At 48.9% G+C, this 21,536-nt stretch overlaps 1 protein-coding gene across 1 annotated transcript in view; it reads left to right on the forward strand.

The window, feature by feature from the left end:
- The window catches only part of PLEKHA5 (pleckstrin homology domain containing A5), a 286,100-nt gene that overhangs the window by 209,635 nt on the left and 54,929 nt on the right, over positions 1-21,536 (forward strand). The window contains exons 12-15 of the mRNA XM_038765775.1: positions 118-201; positions 7,556-7,675; positions 9,822-9,875; positions 18,388-18,468. Of these exons, the coding sequence (XP_038621703.1) occupies positions 118-201; positions 7,556-7,675; positions 9,822-9,875; positions 18,388-18,468 (339 nt within the window). The remainder of the gene's footprint in view (positions 1-117; positions 202-7,555; positions 7,676-9,821; positions 9,876-18,387; positions 18,469-21,536) is intronic.

Raw genomic sequence — 21,536 nt, forward strand, 5'->3', positions numbered from 1 at the left:
CCCGCCGCCAACCCACCAGCCCTCCCCGCTTCTCGGGAATCTGGCCCCTTTCCCCAGCCCGCGGGACGGTTCCGCGATGCCCCCGGGATCCCAGCCCCGCCGTCTGTCCGCCCGCAGCACGGCTTCGTCCCCGACCGGAGGTCCATGCCAGCGGGCCTGACTCTGCAGCCCATCTCTCCCCAGACCCTCCAGACCAAAACGGTGAGTGACAGCTTCCTCTAACCCGGCGGGCTTCCCCGACGCGGGCACCTCCCCCGTCCAATTTGCCCGGCAGCGGGTGGGATGTTGCTGCGCGGGGCGGCGGGGACGCGGCTCTCTGCGGCTCCGGAGGCTCGGAAGCTGGCCCTTGGACACCAGATTCCTCATTCGACGTGAAGTCCCGCCAGGCCCGAAGCCTCCGGGTCCTGACGGATAAAAGGGCGGTCAGCCCTGGCCCGTGGCATCCTCACTGTCAGATGATGACGGTGGCACAGCCTCAGTAGCCGTCCCCAACGCTCCCTTGCGTCCGGTGGGCTGGGGGTGCCAGCCGCCGGCGGTCAGGGAACCCCTCCCGATGTGCCAAGCACTGTGCGATATGCCCACCGCGGGACTCGCCGAGATGGTAACGTCGGCGTTGGGACGGAGAGATGGGAAGCGGGATCGTCTGCCGGGATTAGCGCCCCGTCTAGCCGGGCCGACGCGGGAACCGGACGGGCACGGTCCTGTTCCTCCCCTGCTCTTGGCCGCGCCGACTCCCTTCGGCCCCACAGATCCTTCTAGAAGGAAGGGACAGGAGAGATCGGTTCCATTTCTTCATCAGGCCCTGATTCGATCGCACTTTTTGTCTATACACCCCCGTCGCGTGACGTGAACGCCCCTCGAACCTCTATAAAACTCCATCGTGATAATAATGGTGGTATTAAACACTTACTACGTGCCAAACACTGTGCTGAGCTCTGGGGTAGATACAGCCCAACGCGGAGAATCTTATTGTCAGAAAACATTGGCGTATCACAGTGTCGGACAGCCACTTTTCCCATCCGTTGGGTGAGGGAGGAGGCGTTTTCCAACTCTAACCCTTTCTGATTGTTTTCGTTGGTTTAGCTTCTCAGGTGTCTGAACCCGTTCGCAGTGCGACTTTATTTGCAGGTGTTCCTTAACCAAAAATAAGCCTTCCTTTTGTTTTCCTTAGAACTTTTTCCCTTCTCCTGCAGAGTAACGGTTGGCCGAACGACCCCCTCAGTCTCCCCGGAATGTTTCCCATTGTGAAGTTGTGTTTTCCCCGGGGAGATTAGGCTCCTTCGTGGCTCCCTCTTGTAGACTAAAATCACGTGGCACCTCGAAGGCGCTGACTTCTTTCTGTTTGTTCGTTCGTTCGTGTACGTATGTGTGTGTTAAATGACTGAGGCCTTTAGAGACCTGTTGGGTTATAGTCTGTTTTGATTTTTCAAACCAAGATTCTCTTCTCCCCAGCCAGTCTGGTCCACCCTCACCCCAGGTAACCCTTCCCTACAGTCGTTCCACCAGTGGTATGTACTGAGCGTCTTCAACGGGCAATGTGCTGGACTCATTCAGTCAGTCATATTTATTGAACACTTTATTAAGTGCAGGGCGCCGTTCATTCATTCGGCCGTATTCATTGAGCGCCTACTCCGTGCAGAGCACTGTACTAAGTGCTAGGGAGAGTACGATAGAACAGTAAACAGGCACATTCCCAAGCATGGTGCCGCCATTGAGGAGCTTATAGTCTAATTTCCCTCCTTTTTCCTTTTCCCGTTCTGGGCTCCCTAGCCCCTCGTTTTCCTCCCCTTCCCCCATCTCTGCCTCCCTTCCCTCTGGTGGTGTTTGCCTGGCCCGAGGCGTAGAAATCCCCTATAGAATCCCCTTTTAGACTGTGAGCCCACTGTTGGGTAGGGACTGTCTCTATATGTTGCCAATTTGTACTTCCCAAGCGCTTAGTACAGTGCTCTGCACATAGTAAGCGCTCAATAAATATGATTGATGATGATGATGATAGAATAGACTTGCTTCTATCCCCTATAGAATAGACTTGTTTCCAGGGCCCTGAGGAATGCAACGTCCCGGGGTCGTCGGTCTAACGACCGAGGGCTCCCTGAAATGGAAGCTGTCCGTTTCGAGAGGAATGATGATGATGATGATGATGGCGTTTATTAAGCGCTTACTATGTGCAAAGCACTGTTCTAAGCGCTGGGGAGGTTACAAGGCAATCAGGTTGTCCCACGGGGGGCTCACAGTCTCAGTCCCGGCGAGAGGTCAGCAGCAAGATAGAGGACATCAAGGTATAGTGAAAATGTTGGCATTAGAGCCAAATGTGTGGGATAGGTAGCGGTAGGAGAGTAATAATTGTGGAATTTGTTAAGCACTTACTGTGTGCCAAGCAGTGTGCTTTCAACAGTGCTTTGCACACAGTAAGCACTTAATAAGTGCCATTATTATTATGATTATTATTACTAAGCACTGGGGTGAAAACAAGCAAATGGGGTTGGACCCAGGCCCTGTCAGTCAATCAGTGGATCGTATTTATTGAGCGCTAACTGTGTGCGAAGCACTGTACTAAGCACTTGGGAGAATACAATGCAGCATATAACAGACATATTCTCCACCCACAGCGGTGACTGACAAGATAATGGGGTTGGGCACAGTCCCTGTCCCACGTGGGGCTCACGGTCTTAATCCCCATTTTACAGGTGGGATGACTGAGGCCCAGAGAAGTGAAGTGGCTTGCCCAAGGTCACAGAACAGGCACGTGGAGGAGCCAGGATTAGAACCCATGACTTCCTGACTAGAGACCCGGGCTCTATCCTCTAAGTTTCGCTCCTTCCTGTGGCCTTTCATTCATTCATTCATCCACGGGATGTCTGCTGTGTGACCTTGGGCAAGTCACTTAACTTCTCGGAGCCTCAGTTACCCCATCAGTAAAATGGGGATTAAGACTGTGAGCATCATGTGGGACAACCCGATCACCTTGTATCCCCCCCAGCGCTTAGAACAGTGCTTTGCCCATAGTAAGCGCTTAACAAAAGCCATTATTATTACTATTATTATTATTATTATTCACTCATTCAGTTGTATTTATTGAGCACTTACTGTGTGCCAAGCACTGTACTGAGAGCTTGGGAGAGTATAAGAGATCAACAAACAGACACATTCCCTGCCCACAACGAGCTCGCAGTCTACAGAAGGAGACGGACATTTAATAGAAATAAATCAATTACAGATATGGACATAAGCAGCGTGGCTCAGTGGAAAGAGCCCGGGCTTGGGAGTCAGAGGTTATGAGTTCTAATCCCAGCTCCGCCGCTAGTCAGCTGTGTGACTTTGGGCAAGTCACTTCACTTCTCTGGACCTCAGTTACTTCATCTGTAAAATGGGGATTAAGACTTTGAGCCTCATGTGGGACAACCTGATTACCTTGTATCCCCCCCACCCCCGCAGTGCTTAACAAAGTAAGTGCTTAACAAATGCCATCATCATTATTAATTATAATATAATTATTATATTATTAATTATAATATAATCATTATTATTATTATAAGTAGGTATGTAGACAAGCCGTTGTGCGTGACAGGATGTGTCATTTCTCCCCCCAGGAGACCATTTCTGACCCTCAGAGCAGTCCCTTACACACCCTCCCCACTCCAAACTCAGGAGTAAAAGCCATATGGATCCCACACACTAGATCATTTCAGTCACCTGTGCTCTTTATTATTAATAATAATAATAATGGCATTTGTTAAGCGCTTACTATGTGCAAAGCACTGTTGTAAGTGCCGGGAGGGATCAAAGGTGGTCAGGTTGTTCCACCTGGGGCTCACATTCTTAATCCCCATTTTACAGATGAGGCAACTGAGGCCCAGAGAAGTGAAGTGACTTGCCCAAAGTCACCCAGCTGACAAGTGGCAGAGCCAGGATTAGAACCCACGACCTCTGACTCCCAAGCCCGGGCTCTTTCCACTGAGCCACGCTGATTCTGCTTTTATTTACTTTTTATTAAGTGCTCACTCTGTGGCAAGCAGCTTGCCAACCGCTGGGTGAAATAGATACAAGCTATTGTTATCCCCATTTGACCGATGAGGAAACTGAGGCCCAGAGAACTTTCCCGGAGATTTTCCCGGCGTCAGGCCGGTGGGGGATGCCGGTCACTGGAATATCTGCCCCTGAAAGCCCGCCCACCCTAAGCCCGCACAGTGTGGCTCTTTCCCCTCCTCTGTTCCGAGGGCCGGATCGTGACAGCCATTCAGTCAGTCAGTCCATCCATCAGTGGTCTCTAGTCATAATAATAATAATTCTGGTATTTGTTCAGCACTTACTAGGTGCCAGGCACTGTACTGGGCGCTGGGGAGGAGCCAAGCAAATTGGGTTGGACATAATAGTAATAATAATAATGATGGTATTTGTTAAGCGCTTACTATGTGCCAAGCACTGTTCTAAGCGCTGGGGAGGTTACAACGTGATCAGGTTGTCCCACGGGGGGCTCACAGTTTTAATCCCCATTTTACAGATGAGGTAACTGAGGCCCAGAGAAGTTAATTGACTTAATAATAATAATAATAATAATAATAATGGCATTTGTTAAGCGCTTACTATGTGCCGAGCACTGTTCTAAGCGCTGGGGAGGTTACACGGTGATCAAGTTGTCCCACGGGGGCTCACAGTTTTAATCCCCATTTTACAGATGAGGGAACTGAGGCCCAGAGAAGTTAAGTGACTTAGACTGTGAGCCCACTTTTAGACTGTGAGCCCACTGTTGGGTAGGGACCGTCTCTATATGTTGCCAACTTGTACTTCCCAAGCGCTTAGTACAGTGCTCTGCACACAGTAAGCGCTCAATAAATACGATTGATGATGATGATGATAATAATAATAATAATGATGGCATTTGTTAAGCGCTTACTATGTGCCAAGCACTGTTCTAAGCACTGGGGAGGTTACACGGTGATCAAGTTGTCCCACGGGGGCTCACAGTTTTAATCCCCATTTTACAGATGAGGTAACTGAGGCCCAGAGAAGTTAAGTGACTTAGACTGTGAGCCCACTGTTGGGTAGGGACTGTCTCTATATGTTGCCAACTTGTACTTCCCAAGCGCTTAGTACAGTGCTCTGCACACGGTAAGCGCTCAAGAAATACGATTGATGATGATGATAATGATAATAGTAATAATAATGATGGCATTTGTTAAGCGCTTACTATGTGCCAAGCACTGTTCGAAGCACTGGGGAGGTTACACGGTAATCAAGTTGTCCCACTGGGGCTCACAGTTTTAATCCCCATTTTACAGATGAGGTAACCGAGGCCCAGAGAAGTGAAGTGACTTGCCCAAAGTCACACAACTGTCAGTTGTTGGAGCCGGGATTTGAACCCATGACCTCTGACTCCAAAGCCCGTGCTCTTTCCCTGTCCTATGTGGGGCTCACAGTCTCAATCCCCATTTTACAGATGAGGGAACCGAGGCACAGAGAAAGAAGTGGCTTGCCCAAGGTCACACAACGGACAAGTGGTGGAGCCAGGATTAGAACCCATGACCCGCGCACAGAGTACTTTACTCAGCCCTTGGGAAAGTACAGTACAGCAGAGTCGGTAGACTCATTCCCTGCCCACAAGGAGCTTGCGGGCTGTGGTGCTCAGAGCACTGTAGTAAACGCTTGGGAGGGGGCAGTTGTGTTAGTAGATGAGATCCCGACCCTCAAGGAGCTTCCAGTCCACTGTGCGCAGAGCACTGTAGTGAGCGCTCCGGAGAGGACACTAGAGTTAGCAGACACAATTCCTACCCTCAGGGAGCTTGTAGTGTACTGTGTGCACTGTGTGCAGAGCACTGTTCCCCCACCTCAGAGGGGACAGTAGAGTTGGTAAACGCGATCCCTGCCCTCAGAGAGCTTTCTGTCTACTATATGTAGAGCGGTGTACTCACTGCTTCAGAGACTTCCATAGACTCAGTAATCCCGGCTCCTCCACTTCTCTGCTGTGCGACCTTGGGCAAGGCACTTTACTTCTCTGTGCCTCAGTTACCTCATCTGGAAAAGGGGATTTGAAACCGTGCGCCCCACGTGGGACGGGGACTGGGTCCAACCCGATTTGCTTGTATCTGTCCCAGCGCTTAGTACAGTGCCTAGCACATAGTAAGTACAACATCATCATCATCATCAATCGTATTTATTGAGCGCTTACTATGTGCAGAGCAGTGTACTAAGCGCTTGGGAAGAACAGGTTGGCAACATATAGAGACAGTCCCTACCCAACAGTGGGCTCACAGTCTAAAAGGGGGAGACAGAGAACAAAACCAAACATACTAACAAAATAAAATAAATAGAATAGATATGTACAAGTAAAATAAATAAATAAATAAATAAGTACAAAATAAATAAGTACATAACAAATGCTATCAATAACAAATATATGTTGGCAATTTGTACTTCCCAAGCGCTTAGTACAGTGCTCTGCACGTAGTAAGCGCTCAATAAATATGATTGATGATGATGATACTATCGTTATTATCAGTATTATTAAGTAGAAATGATCCTTACCCTCAGGGAACTTAATTGCAATAATAATAAGAAGAAGAAGAAGAATGGTATTTGTTAAGCGCTTACTATGTGCCAAGCCGTGTTCTAAGCTACGGGGTATATATAAGCTAATCAGGTTGTCCAACATGGGGCTCACAGTCTTAATCCCCATTTTCCAGATGAGGTAACTGAGGCACAGAGAAGTTGTGACCTGCCCAAAGTCACACTGCTGAGAAGTGGCAGAGCCCGGATTAGAACCGACGACCTCTGACTCCCAAACCTGTGCACTTTCCATTGAGCCACGCTGCTTCTCTGCTTAAGTCTTAGCGTACAATCTACGGCGTACAGAGCGCTGGATTATTGAGCACTTGGGAGAGGACAAGAGAGTTAGTAGACACCATCCCTGCCCTCAGGGAGTCGGATCCAACCCCTCCTCTCCACCCAAAGCGCTCACCTGGTAGAAGCTCAGGCCTCGCCCCAGTTAAATGATTGTATCGGCCTCCTCGCTGGCCTCCTAGCCTGCAGCCTCACCCCCCTCCAGTCAGTCAATCCGTGCTACTTACTGAGCGCTTCCTGGGCGCGGAGCACGGGACGAATCCCTTGGGAGAGGACCGGACATCGGTGTGGTCTTTCTCCCCGCCTCGCTGACGGTCTTGGACTTGGTCGGAGGCCGGGGCTCCCCGGAGCTCGGCCCCTGGGTTGCCCAAGGGAGAGCGACCCCAGCCTGACCCCAGCCCGGGGAGACCGAGGCCCCTCCAGGCCACCACTAACCCACTCTTCCTCCTCCTCCTTCTCCTCCCTCTCCTCCTCCTCCTCCTCTCCTCCTCGTCCTCCTCTTCCTTCCCCCCACTTTTGGACTTTCTCCACCCTCCTCTTTCTCCTCCTCCTCCTCCTCGTGCTCTTCCACCTTGTCGTCTTGCTCTTCCAAGTTCTCTTCCTCCTCCTGCTCTGTCACCTTCTCCCTTGCCTCTTTCTCCTCCTCCTGCTCCCCTTTCCCTTTCTCCTCCTCCTCCTCCGGCTCCTGCTCCTCTTTCCCTTTCTCCCGGTCGTGCAGCCAGAGGAGCTGACGCTGCTCCTGATCCAGCTGAGACGGCAGCAGGCCGAGCTGAGCAGCCTCCGGGAGCACACGCTAACGCAGCTCGTGAAACTCAAGCTCCGGGCCCACAGCCCCAAGGTCAGCCCGCGGCCGCTCCCCGCCTCCCCTCCGGCCACCCCCGCGGGCCCTCCCGGCTCCCCAGGACCCTTCCCCCCCAACCGCCGGACGCCCGCGGCCCACGACGGCTGCGAACGCTTTGAGGTCCGGCCGTAGCGCCGTCCAACGCCCAGCTGGCCCCCTTCGAAGCCGTCCCTCAGAAGCCGACCGGGAACACCCGTCCCGTGGACGTCCGCTCACTGGGTCAGGCCAGGGGAAGCGAGGAGGAAGAGAGCGTGGGGGTCTGAGGGAAGAGAGAGAGCATGGGGGTTTGATGGAGGAGGGAGAAAGAGAGTGAGGGTTGGAGGGAGGAGAGAGAGCATGAGGGTCTCAAGGAGGAGAGAGAGCGTGGGGGTCTGAGGGAGGAGAGCATGAGGGTCTGAAGGAGGATGGAGAGAGATCGTGTGGGCCTGGGGGAAGAAGAGAGTGTGAGGGTCTGAGGGAGGAGAAAGAGAGAGAGCATGATGGTTTCAGGGAGGTGGGAGAGAGAGAGCAAGCATGGGGGGTCTGAGAGAGGAGGGAGAGGGAGAGGGAGACTTTGGGGGTCTGAGGGAAGAGAGCGTGAGGGTTTGAGGGAGAGAGCATGTGGGTCTGAGGGAGGAGAAAGAGCGTGGGGGTTTGAAGGGGGATGGAGAGAGAGTGCGAGGTCTTAGGGAGGAGAGAAGGAGAGAGCAGGGGAGTCTGAAAGAGGAAGGAGAGAGAGAATATGGGGGTTTGAGGGAGGAGGGAGAGAGTGGGGGGTGTCTGAGGGAGGAGAGAGAGAATGTGGGATTCTGAAGGAGGAGGGGGAGAGAGAGAGAGAGAGCGCCTGAATGGAGGAGGGAGAGAGAGGATGAGGGTTTGAGGGATCATAAAGGATAGAGAGTGTGGGGGTGTGAGGGAGGAGAGAGAGAGAGAAGGTGGGGGCTTCAGAAAAGAGGCCTCAGATTAGAGCTTTGATATTCCATGCGTATTCCCAAGGGATCCCCGGGGGTCAGTGTTGACATTGGCCGGTCGTGAGCGGATGGCTCAAAGCGTTCACAGCCGCCGAGGTCATGGGATATGGCCCTTCCCAGGACCATCTGTCAGTTCGTCGATCAATCATCCATTGTATTTACTGAGCACTTACTACATGCCAAGCACTGTACTAAGTGCTCGGGTGAGTACATTGTAATGGAGTTGGTAGACACAGTCCCAGCCCACAGTGAGTTTCCAGTCTAGAAGACTGTAAGAAGACTGTCCAAGGAGATAGCTGGGCCCTTGAGTTGCCTTTCTTTCACATCACATGGAATTTGAGACAAAAACAGAAAGTCGGCATCAGTGAAAACCTAGAGCCATCAGCAGATGGACTTCATAAGCCTCTTTTGTTGTTTCTGCCTCTACTGTCGTGTGTTTGTTTATCCATTAAAGGGAAAGGGAAAATGCAGGGAGCCAAAAATTGTCATTTAATATTCATTCATTCATTCAATTGTATTTATTGAGCACTTACTGTGTGCAGAGCACTGTACTAAGCGCTTGGGAAGTACAAGTTGGCAACATATAGAGACGGTCCCTACCCAACAGTGGGCTCACAGTCTAGAAGGGGGAGACAGAGAACAAAACAAAACATATTGACAAAATAAAATAATATAATAAAATAATAATAATACTTAAGTGCTTACTATGTGCCAAGCACTGATCTAAGTGCTGGCGTAGATAAAGGGTAATCAGGTAGGACACAGTCCCTGTCCCACATCGGGCTCACAGTCTCAACCCCCATTTTCCAGACTAGGTCACTGAGACCCAGAGAAGTGAAGTGACTTGCCCAAGATCACACAGCAGACACATGGCAGAGTCGGGATTGGAACCCAGGTCCTCCTGACTCTCAGGCCCGGGCTCTAGCCACTCCACCCGGCTGCTTCTTTAGACAGTTGACCCAAAAGAGAACCCAAAAACGATTGTTGTATTTCAGTCGATCCATCAGTGGTAACTGCTGAGCCCTTACAGCATGCAGAACACTGGACTAAGCACTTGGGAGAGGACAGGAGAGGAGAATCGGTTAATTGCTTTCCTTACTGAGAGACAAACTTTTTCCCGTTTTTCCACCTCGCTCTCACGGATCCTGCATCTTCTGTCCCTGTGCTCTGTCTCCTTGCCGGCCGCCTCCTAGAATGAGATTTTTTCCCATCACCTCCAAAGGAGTGCCATCTCAGTGGATCACCAGGTGGGAGACCCCAATGTTTGTTTTTCCAGTTAGCTAACGGCGTTTAGGCGCCTCGGGATCTTCGAGCAGGAGCTGGTTTAGAAGAGTGTCTTTTTTGCCCCCTCTCGTAAACATCCGAATGAAATACGGTAGCTTGCCGTCCGCTGTTTAGCATCGAAGAGCGCAAAAACCTCGAGGTGTCCAAAGGGAGGGAAACTTGGATGGATTCTCTTTCTTAAGTTAGTTTCACCTGAACCAGTCTCCTGAAGCTTGCTTCTGTAGTATGGGTCATGCCCAAAGTTTCTCTGTTTTAATACGGGATGTCTCAGCGGGCCCCCCGTGAATATACTTCATCTTTGGACCTGCTCAGAAATATGAATTTTGTGGTCGAACCTTTACTTAGAGAAGGATTTCCATATAAGGACAGACCGTACCTTTAAAGTCTGGGTTCCTGATAATTTGTCTTAAATTTCCGATCGTCGGTATCTTTGTGTATCAGCTGGGTTTTTTTCTCCTGAACAGTTTAGAGCTCAGAAGTAGCATTTTATTTCGAAAACGGCTTGTCATTTCATCATTTGTCTCATCTAATCAAATACTAAAACCTGGAAAGCATTAGGGAAAAAAAAGGCAAGCAATGCATATATAATCTGGGCCGTATAAGATTAAAGAGTCAGAGAACCGGGTTCATACTTGCACGTGTGTTTGCATACAGGCGTGCTTGTATGTTGATTTTCCTTATTTTGCAAATCCTTCTCTTCAGGAAATTCAGACTATCTTTCATTTTTCCAATGGCCCAGCACGTTGGCAGTTTCCCTCATGGTAAATACGCCGGCCTCGCTTTTAACCCGTGGTATTTATTGAGCGCGTACCGTATGCAGAGCACTGTACTGAGTGCCTGTCAGCACTCTTGGCACTGACATCCTGTCCCTGGCATTTACCCGTGGGTAATCAGGGACAGAATCCTTCCTTTGCTTATAGCACTTCAGCTTGCTCAACCGTTTCTGGCTTCCACGGAGTTCCTGGGAAGCAATTATTATTATTAATAATAATAATAATAAACAATATTAATAATAATAATGATAGCATTTATGAAGCGCTTACTATGTGCAAAGCACTTTTCTAAGCGCTGGGGAGGTTACAAGGTGATTAGGTTATCCCACGGGGGCTCCCAGTCTTAATCCCCATTTTCCAGATGAGGTACCTGAGGCACAGAGAAGTTAAGTGACTTGCCCAAAGTCACACAGCTGACGATTGGTGGAGCCTGGATTTGAACCCATGACCTCTGACTCCCAAGCCCAAGCTCTTTCCACTGAGCCACGCTGCTGTAGTAGACACCGGCTGTTGTTTTCTCCTGAAACACCGTTGGCTACCAACATCCTCACATCTGTTTGGTCCGTCAGTCAGATGTGGCGAGAATTCAGAGACAGGCACCCGAAATTTGGGAGAATGTTGGAAAGTGCATGATTTTTTTTTTATGGCATTTTGTTGTAAAGAGCTTACTGTGTGCCAAACACCATTCTAAACTCTGGGGTATGTACAGGAGAATTAGGTGGAACAGAGTCCTTATCCCATACGGGCTCACAGTCTAAGTAGGAAGGAGAACAGGTTTTTAATCCTCATTGTACATTTGAGGAAACTGAGCACGGAGTGGTGAAGTAATAATAATAATTATGATATTTATTAAGTACTTACTGAATGTTGTGCACTATACTAAGCACTGGGGTGGATGCAAGCAAATCGGGTTGGACACAGTCCCTTGTCCCACGTGGGGCTCACGGTCTCAATCCCCATGTGACAGATGAGGGAAATGAGGCCCAGAGAAGAGAAGTCACTTGCCCAAGGTCACACAGCAGACATGCTATAATAATAATATAAAAAAAATAATGGCATTTATTAAGCGCTTACTATGACATGCTGTAATAATAATATAATAATAATTCTGGTATTTGTTCAGCACTTACTAGGTGCCAGGCACTGTACTGGGTGCTGGGGAGGAGCCAAGCAAATTGGGTTGGACATAATAATAATAATAATAATGATGGTATTTGTTAAGCGCTTACCATGTGCCAAGCAGTGTTCTAAGCGCTGGGGAGGTTACACGGTGATCAGGTTGTCCCACGGGGGCTCACAGTTTTAATCCCCATTTTACAGATGAGGGAACTGAGGCCCAGAGAAGTGAAGTGACTTGCCCAAAGTCACACAACTGTCAGTTGGTGGAGCCGGGATTTGAACCCATGACCTCTGACTCCAAAGCGCTTACTATAGCAGACATGCTATAATAATAATAATATAATAGTAATAATGGCATTTATTAAGCGCTTATTATATGCAAAGAACTGTTCTTAGCGCTGGGGAGGTTATAAGGTGATCGGGTTGTCCCATGTGGGGCTCACAATCTTAATCCCCATTTTTACAGATGAGGTAACTGAGGCCCAGAGAAGTGAAGTGACTTGCCCAAAGTCACACAGCTGACAAGTGGCGGAGCCGGGATTAGAACCCATGACCTTCCGACGCCCAGGCTCTAGGCACTAGGCCAAATTGCTTCTCTGTTCGCAGGGAAGCCTCACATCCGGCAGAGCTGGGGCCGATCGGGGAATTGGGAGAGCGGAAACGATGCTCGACCTCGAAAACGAGACCCTAAAAGTCCTTCTCCTTTCCCACCTGGGTTCTGGCGTCCATCCTAACTCCACCTGCGAACGATGGGGCTTCGCTAGACACCCCAAGACCAACGCTTGTGTCCATTCTACCTAATAAGAAGCAGCAGCAAAACCATGGCCTCTCTTAAGTGCTTACTATGTGCCAAGCAACATAGTAATAATAATAATGATTAATAAAAATTCAAGTGCTTGTTAAGTGCCTACAGTCTGCCCAGCACTGTTCTAAGCGTTGGGATGGATACAAGCAAATCAGGTTGGACGTGGTCCCTGTCCCGTGTGGGACTCAGTCTCAATCATCATCATCATCATCAATCGTATTTATTGAGCGCTTACTAAGTGCAGAGCACTGTACTAAGCGCTTGGGAAGTCCAAGTTGGCAACATATAGAGACAGTCCCTACCCAACAGTGGGCTCACAGTCTAAAAGGGGGAGACAGAGAACAAAACCAAACATACTAACAAAATAAAATCAGTCCCCATTTACAGATGAGGGAACTGAGGCCCCGAAAAGTGACGTGACTTGCCCAAGGTCACACAGCAGATCTGTGGCGGAGCCGGGATTAAAACCCAGGTCCTTCTGTACTCTATCCACTAGGCCATGTACTGTGCTCTCCCAAGCGCTCAGTGTAGTGCCCTGCACACAGAAAGCGCTCAGTAAGTACCACCGATCGATTGAGGTGTTTCGACCACCTTCTTGAGAAATTGGCTTCCCCTGTTTTCAGTACTTGGGCCGTGATTTGGTTTGCCAACGTTTAGGCAAATTCCCAACAAGAAAAAAATCATAATCATCATCATCAATCGTATTTATTGAGCGCTTACTGTGTGCAGAGCACTGTACTAAGCGCTTGGGAAGTACAAATTGGCAACACATAGAGACAGTCCCTACCCAACAGTGGGCTCACAGTCTAAAAGGGGGAGACAGAGAACAAAACCAAACATACTAACAAAATAAAATAAATAGAATAGATACGTACAAGTAAAATAAATAAATAAATAGAGTAATAACTATGTACAAACATATATACATCTATACAGGTGCTGTGGGGAAGGGAAGGAGGTAAGATGGGGGGGATGGAGAGGGGGATGAGGGGGAGAGGAAGGAAGGGGCTCAGTCTGGGAAGGCCTCCTAGATAATCATCACCCGATAATCATCGGGTTGTTTGTTAAGTGCAGACTTGGTGCCAAGCGCTGTTTTAAGCACAGGGGGAGAGACAAAGTAATCAGGTTGTCCCACGTGGGGCTCACAGTCTTCAACCCCATTTTACAGATGAGGGAACTGAGGCACAGAAGAGTTGAGCGGCTTGCCCAGATCCACACAGCGATAAGTGGCAGAGCAGGGATTAGAACCCACGACCTCGGGGTCCCAAGCCCGGGCTGTTGCCACTAAGCCACGCTGAAGTACACAGTGTGGATTGAGGGAATTGTCTCATGACTGACCCAAATTTTAGGGTCTTTCCTGAGCTGGGTTTGATGCCGCCCAGCAAGGTCCCAAGCAGGGCCAGGGATTATTTTTAATAATCGGAAATGGAAGGGGTTCGGCTCGAAGGAGCAGTCGAGAAGAAGCAGGGTATCACCCCTACCTGGAAACTGATAACACCGTGTCTGACCCAGCAAACTTCTCTCCCTCGTTTCCTCAGGGTCCAAAAACTTGTCTGATCAGTAATCAATTAATTATGGGGCTTAATAAGCGCATACTATGTGCCAAGCACTCTTCCAATCAATCCATCGTATTTATTGAGCGCTTACTGTGTGCAGAGCACTGGACTAGGCGCTTGGGAACTACAAGTTAGCAACATCTAGAGACAGTCCCTACCCAACAGCGGGCTCACAGTCTAAAAGGGGGAGACAGAGAACAAAACCAAACATACTAACAAAATAAAATAAATAGATATGTACAAGTAAAATAAATGAATAAATAAATAGAGCAATAAATCTGTACAAGCATATACATATATACAGGTGCTGTGGGGAAGGGGAGGAGGTAAGATGGGGGGGATGGAGAGGGGGATGAGGGGGAGAGGAAGGAAGGGGCTCAGTCTGGGAAGGCCTCCTGGAGGAGGTGAGCTCTCATGGGGTAGATGCAAGTTGATCTGATTGGATGCAGTCCATGTCCCATGTGGGACAGTCTAAGTTAGAGGGAGTAGGGTTTAATCCCCTTCTTAATAGCTGATGATAAAAATAATAAGACTTATGATACTAGTTGAGGGTTTGCTATGTGCCATACTCTGTTCTAAGTGCTGGGGTAGATAGAGGCCCTGACTAAGACCTCCTCTCATCTTCTCCCACTCCCTTCTCGTTTATTCATCCTCCCTCCCACATATGTGTGTGTATATATATATATATATATATATATATATATATATATATATATATAATTTATTTATTTGTTTATTTATTTACCTATGTATTTATATTGATGCCCCCCCCTTTCTACTTTTCTACTATGAGCCCCATGAGGGACAGGGACTGTGTCCAACCTGATTAGCTTGTATCCACCCCAGCGCTTAGTACAGCGCCCGGCACATAGTAAGTGCGTAACGAATACCACAGTTCATTCATTCATTCATTCAATCGTATTTATTGAGCGCTTACTGTGTGCAGAGCACTGTACTAAGCACTTGGGAAGTCCAAGTTGGCAACATATAGAGACGGTCCCTACCCAACAGCGGGCTCACAGTCTAGAAGGGGGAGACAGAGAACAAAACAAAACATCATCATCAATCGTATTTATTGAGCGCTTACTATGTGCAGAGCACTGTACTAAGCGCTTGGGAAGTACAAATTGGCAACATATAGAGACAGTCCCTACCCAACAGTGGGCTCACAGTCTACAAGGGGGAGACAGAGAACAAAACCAAACATACTAACAAAATACTATTAACAGAATAAAATAAATAGAATAAATATGTACAAGTAAAATAAATAAATAAATAGAGTAATGCATACAGACGTACAGTTATTATTATGGGGAAGGACTTGGAATCTCCCAACTTCCCAACAGAACCCCAAGCCCAGGAGCACGCTGAGTCTCTCGAACGGGAGTAAGTGGAGCCAGCTGAGCTGGAAATTCATTCATTCATTCTATCCTATTTACTGAGCACTTACTGTGTGCAGAGCACTGTACTAAGTGCTTGGGAAAGTACAAAACAACATTTTACTCATCTCCAACTCCCTTCTGCGTCGCCCTGAATCGTTCCCTTTGTTCTTCGCCCCTCTCTCCGCCCCACAGCGCTATGTATATATCCGTCTTTTTATTTGTTTGTATTGGAGTCTGTCTCCCCAGCCAGACTGCAAGCACGCTGTGAGCAGGGATTGCCACGCTTTGCTGTTGTACTTTCCCCAGCGCTTAGTACAGTGCTCTGCACACAGTAAGCGCTCAATAAATACTATTGATTGATTGATTAGTACAGTGCAGTGCACCTAGTAAATGCCCAATAAAGACGATTGAATCGAATTGAATGCAACAATGAACGGTGACGTTCCCCGCCCACAACGAGCTCAAGGTCGAGCGTTTCGGCCTTGGTCGGAACCGGGAAACTCCGGACAGGAGTCCGCCCCAGGCTTATCCCGCCCCAGGGGGTCGAGTGGGGGTGGCAAGAACCAGATGACCAACTGGGAAGCCCAGTGGCCCTGGATGCTGAGTTATTGGGGCTCTCCCTTCAAGGCCCTACTGAGAGCTCACCTCCTCCAGGAGGCCTTCCCAGACTGAGCCCCCTCTTTCCTCTCCCCCTCGTCCCCCTCTCCATCCCCCCGTCTTACCTCCTTCCCTTCCCCACAGCACCTGTATAGATGTATATATGTTTGTACAGATTTATTACTCTATTTAACTTGTACATATCCTATTTATTTTATTTTGTTAATATGTTTTGTTTTGTTCTCTGTCTCCCCCTTCTAGACCGTGAGCCCACTGTTGGGTAGGGACCGTCTCTATATGTTGCCAACTTGGACTTCCCAAGCGCTTAGTACAGTGCTCTGCACACAGTAAGCGCTCAATAAATACAACTGATTGATTGATTGATTGATTGATTGCCTGGCATTGGGCCAGGAGCGTTGCCTTGAGCCATTACCTGGGAAAACGGGTTATGGATTGGCTCCCGGCGGGAGATTCCGCGAGGAGACGCCTCCTGCCCCCGTCACCCTGTTTTCGGTCAGTCTCCCTGACGGATTCGCCTTCCCGGTGACCCTCTGGGCGGCAGGACGAAACGACGCGCTTAGTACAGTGCTCTCTGCACACAGTAAGCGCTCAATAAATACGATTGATCGATTGATGCAGCTTTAGCCCCAGAACATTGTGGTCGCGGGCCGGGGCAACATGGTGGGCGATGGGAACACTGGCAGTTGGTATCATCCTCTGTTATCACGCTGAGAAGCTGCGTGGCCTAGGGGCAAGAGAGTGGGCTTGGGAGCCAGAGGTCCTGGGTTCTAATCCCGGCCCCGCCGCTTTTCTACAGTGTGACCTAATCTGGTTGGACACAGTCCGTGCCCCATTTGGGGCTCACAGTCTCAATCCTCATTTTACAGATGAGGAGACTGAGGCCCGGAGAAGTGAAGTGACTTGCCCAAGGTCACAGGCAGACATGTGGTAGAGCCGGGATTAGAACCCCGGTCCTTTAGACTCCCAAGCCCGGGCTCTAGCCACTGGGCCACGCTGCTTCTTGACATTTGTTCATCGCTCACACTGTGCAAAATATCAAAATGTCTTTGGGTAAAAGGGACCGTGATAGGCCCAAGCTGAGGTTGACCAGCCAGTCAGTGGTATTTGAGTGTTTACTATGTGTAGAGCACTGTACTGAGTGCTTGGAAGAGTACAGTACGTAGATATGTATCTTTCCTCTCCTCCTCCCCATCCCCCCCGCCCTACCTCCTTCCCCTCCCCACAGCACCTGTATAAATGTTTGTACAGATTTATTACTCTATTTTACTTGTATCGTCATCATCATCAATCATATTTATTGAGCGCTTACTGTGTGCAGAGCACTGTACTAAGCGCTTGGGAAGTACAAGTTGGCAACATATAGAGACAGTCCCTACCCAACAGTGGGCTCACAGTCTAAAAGGGGGAGAGTACTTATTGTACTTATTTACTGTTCTACTTATTGTGTTAATGAGGTGCATCTAGCTTTATTTCTATTTATTCTGATGACTTGACACCTGTCCACATGTTTTGTTTCGTTGTCTGTCTCCCCCTTCTAGAATGTGAGCCCGTTGTTGGGGAGGGATCGTCTCTATAGGTTGCCGACTTGTACTTCCCAAGCGCTTAGTACAGTGCTCTGCACACAGTAAGCGCTCAATAAATACGATTGAATGAACGAATGAATGACCTTGGGGCAGTCCCTTCACTTCTCCGGGCCTCAGTTCCCTCCTCTGTAAAATGGGAATCGAGTCTGTGAGCCCCGTGTGTGTCCGGCCCGATTACCTTCTATCTACTCCAGCGCTCAGAACTGTGCTTGGCATATAATAAGCGCTTAACAAATACCATGATAATATAATAATAATAAGTTGTTCAGCACTCACTGTGTGCCAGGCATTGTACTAAGCACGGGGGTGGATACAAGAGGATGGAGCCGGATACAGCCCCTATCCCCTGTGGGGCTCACAGTCTCCATCCCCATTCTCCGGACGAGGGAACTGAGGCCCAGAGCGGCACAACGACTCGCCCAAGGTCCCACGGCGTACAGGCGGCAGAGCCGGGATCGTTGTCTTTTCCCGAACGCTCCGTCTCCTCGGCAGCTCGAAACCACCCGGGTGAAAGCGTCGACGGCTGCGGCGCGGAGGAGGAGCTCGCCAAGCCGCGGCTCTGTCGACGGCGTCGTCTTCGGGATCTAACCGGGCCGGAAACTGACCTTTGCCGTATTTGCTCCTCCCGATTTGAACTAGATGAGAGAGAATGAACCTTTAATCGCCATGGTTCACACTATGATTGAAAACTCGGCACAGAGACCCCAACTGTACCAGCAAGTAAGGTCTTGGGTAGCGAATGGTTTACCGCTTTGTCATCCGCAAAAAAAGTCCCCATCTTCCCATCCCACCCGTCCCCCTCCTCCCGGTGACCGATTCCCTCACGACGCCCTCGCCATTTCCGTCCCCCTCCATCGTCCCCCCCGTGAAAGTCCTCCAGCCATCCGCGCTTCACCCAGTCGCTGCAGTGTCGGGGGAGAAGGGGAGCATGGCTTCGCTGGAACGTTTTCGCTGTTGGCTGTTTTCTGTGAACCCTTTCCCGGTTTTCCATACGTTCCCCGGCTCGGCCGGGCATCGCCGCCCATTTTCCTCCCGACCCTCCGGCGGCGGTTTCGGCGGCTCCCTTCCGGCCAGCCTAAAGAAACGTCCCCGGGCGGGATTTCGGGGAAGATGTGGGGGTTTTCACAGAGCTCTGCCTTGAGAAACGCGTCCGAAATCCTTTGCGGTCGAGGTTTTGGTCCTGCGAAACTTTAGGGGCAGGGAGTTTTTGGAATCGATCGAGTAATGGTATTTATTGAGCATTTGCTCTGTGCGGAGCACTGTGCCAGAGCGCTTGGGAGAGGACAGTACCACGGAATTAGAGGACACGTTCCCGGTTTCCGGGCATTCGTGGACTAGTGCTTGTGTCTCCCGCCCTGTCCCCATCCCCTCCTCACTCATTCATTCAGTCGTATTTATTGAGCATTTGCGGGGTGCAGAGCACTGTACTAAGCGCTCCCCTGCATAGCTGTGGTCTACCCCAGGTGGAAATAGCTTGCCCGAGAGATGTATTTTGGGGTTGGAAGCCTTGACCATAATTCATTCATTCAGCTGTATCTATTGAACGCTGACTGTGTGCAGAGCACTGTACTGAGTGCTTGGAAAGTACAATTCGGCAACAGATAGAGACAATCCCTACCCAACAATGGGCTCACAGTCTAGAAGTGGGGAGACAGAAAACAAAACAAAACGAATAATAATACTATTATAGTAATGATAATCATGGTACTTGTTAAGTGCTTACTGCGTGGCAAGCACTGCTGTAAGCGTTTGGGCAGATAAAGAATAATAATAATAATACTACTATAATAATAATCATGGTACTTAAGTGCTTACTGCGTGGCAAGCACTGTTGTAAGTGTTTACTGTCTCTATATGTTGCCAATTTGTACTTCCCAAGTGCTTAGTACAGTGCTCTGCACATAGTAAGCGCTCAATAAATACGATTGATGATGATGATGATAATAATAATATAATAATAATCATGGTACTTGTTAAGTGCTTACTGCGTGGCAAGCACTGCTGTAAGCGTTTGGGCAGATAAAGAATCATAATAATAATAGTGTTATAATAATCATAATCATGGTACTTGTTAAGTGCTTACTGCGTGGCAAGCACTGTTGTAAGTGTTTACTGTCTCTGTATGTTGCCAATTTGTACTTCCCAAGCGCTTAGTACAGTGCTCTGCACATAGTAAGCGCTCAATAAATACGATTGATGATGATGATGATAATAATAATATAATAATAATAATCATGGTACTTGTTAAGTGCTTACTGCGTGGCAAGCACTGTTGTAAGCGTTTACTGTCTCTATATGTTGCCAATTTGTACTTCCCAAGCGCTTAGTGCAGTGCTCTGCACATAGTAAGCGCTCAATAAATACGATTGATGATGATGATAATAATAATAATAATAATCATGGTACTTGTTAAGTGCTTACTGCGTGGCAAGCACCATTGTAAGCGTTTGGGCAGATAGGAGTTAAGCAGGCTGGACGCCGTCCCCATCCCACGTGGGGCTCACGGTCCAATTAGGAGGTCACTGAGGCCCAGAGGAGTGAAGTGACTTGCCCAAAATTGCGCGTAGCAGAGCCGGGATTAGAACCCAGCTCCTCCGACTCCCGGGCCCGTGTCCTTTCCTCTGGCCCACGCTGCTTCCCGGGTTATGAACGCGACCGATATTTTTAAATAGGCCGGGCCGAGCACCGCGGTGGAGAATCAGGCCGGACGCACCCCGGTCCCACACGAGGCTCACACTCTAAGTGAAAGAGAGAAAAGAGATTCATTCGATCGTATTTACGGAGCGCTCACTGTATGCAGAACACTGTTCTGAACCCTTGGGAGAGTGCAGTACCTTGAGAAGCAGGGTGGCTCAGTGGAAAAGAGCCCGGGCTTTGGAGTCAGAGGTCATGGGTTCAAGTCCTGGCTCCAACAATTGTCAGCTGTGTGACTTTGGGCAAGTCCCTTCACTTCTCTGGGCCTCAGTTACCTCATCTGTAAAATAGGGGTTAAGACTGTGAGCCCCCCATGGGACAACCTGATCACCTTGTAACCTCCCCAGCGCTTAGAACAGTGCTTTGCACATAGTAAGCGCTTAATAAATGCCATCATTATTATTATTATTATTACAGGATAACCATAAACAGACACATCAGATCAGATCAATCAGTCAATCAATCATATTTTTTGAGCGCTTACTGTGTGCAGAGCACTGTACTAAGCACTTGGGAAGTACAAGCTGCCAACATATAGAGACGGTCCCTACCCAACAGTGGGCTCACAGTCTAGAAGGGGGAGACAGAGAACAAAACCAAACATATTAACAAAATAAAATAAATGCAATAGATAAGTACAAGTAAAATAAATAAATAAATAGAGTAATAAATATGTACAAATATATACGTATATATATCAGATGAGGCCCTCGAGGCCCTCAGGGAGGCCAAGTGACTCATTCAAGGTCATACGCGGTAGGCCAAAGGCAGGACCAGGACTAGAACTCAGAACTCAGTTCTCCTGATCCCCTGGGCCCAGGCTTTTTCCACTAAGCCATGCTGGCGACTCCGTGGTGAAGATGGAATTTTTTAGATCCGTCTAAAGCTAAGCCCCCCTACATATGTCAGAGTCTGGAAATAGGCTGATCTCACTTGTCCATTCATTCATTCATTCAGTTGTATTTATTGAGCGTTTACTGTGTGCAGAGCACTCCACACCCTTAATAATAGTAATAATGTTGGTATTTGTTAAGCACTATGTGCCAAGCACTGTTCTAAGCGCTGGGGTACATAGATACAAGGTAATCAGGTTG

This window comes from Tachyglossus aculeatus, chromosome 2 (assembly GCF_015852505.1).
Source record: "Tachyglossus aculeatus isolate mTacAcu1 chromosome 2, mTacAcu1.pri, whole genome shotgun sequence".
Lineage (NCBI taxonomy): Eukaryota > Metazoa > Chordata > Mammalia > Monotremata > Tachyglossidae > Tachyglossus > Tachyglossus aculeatus.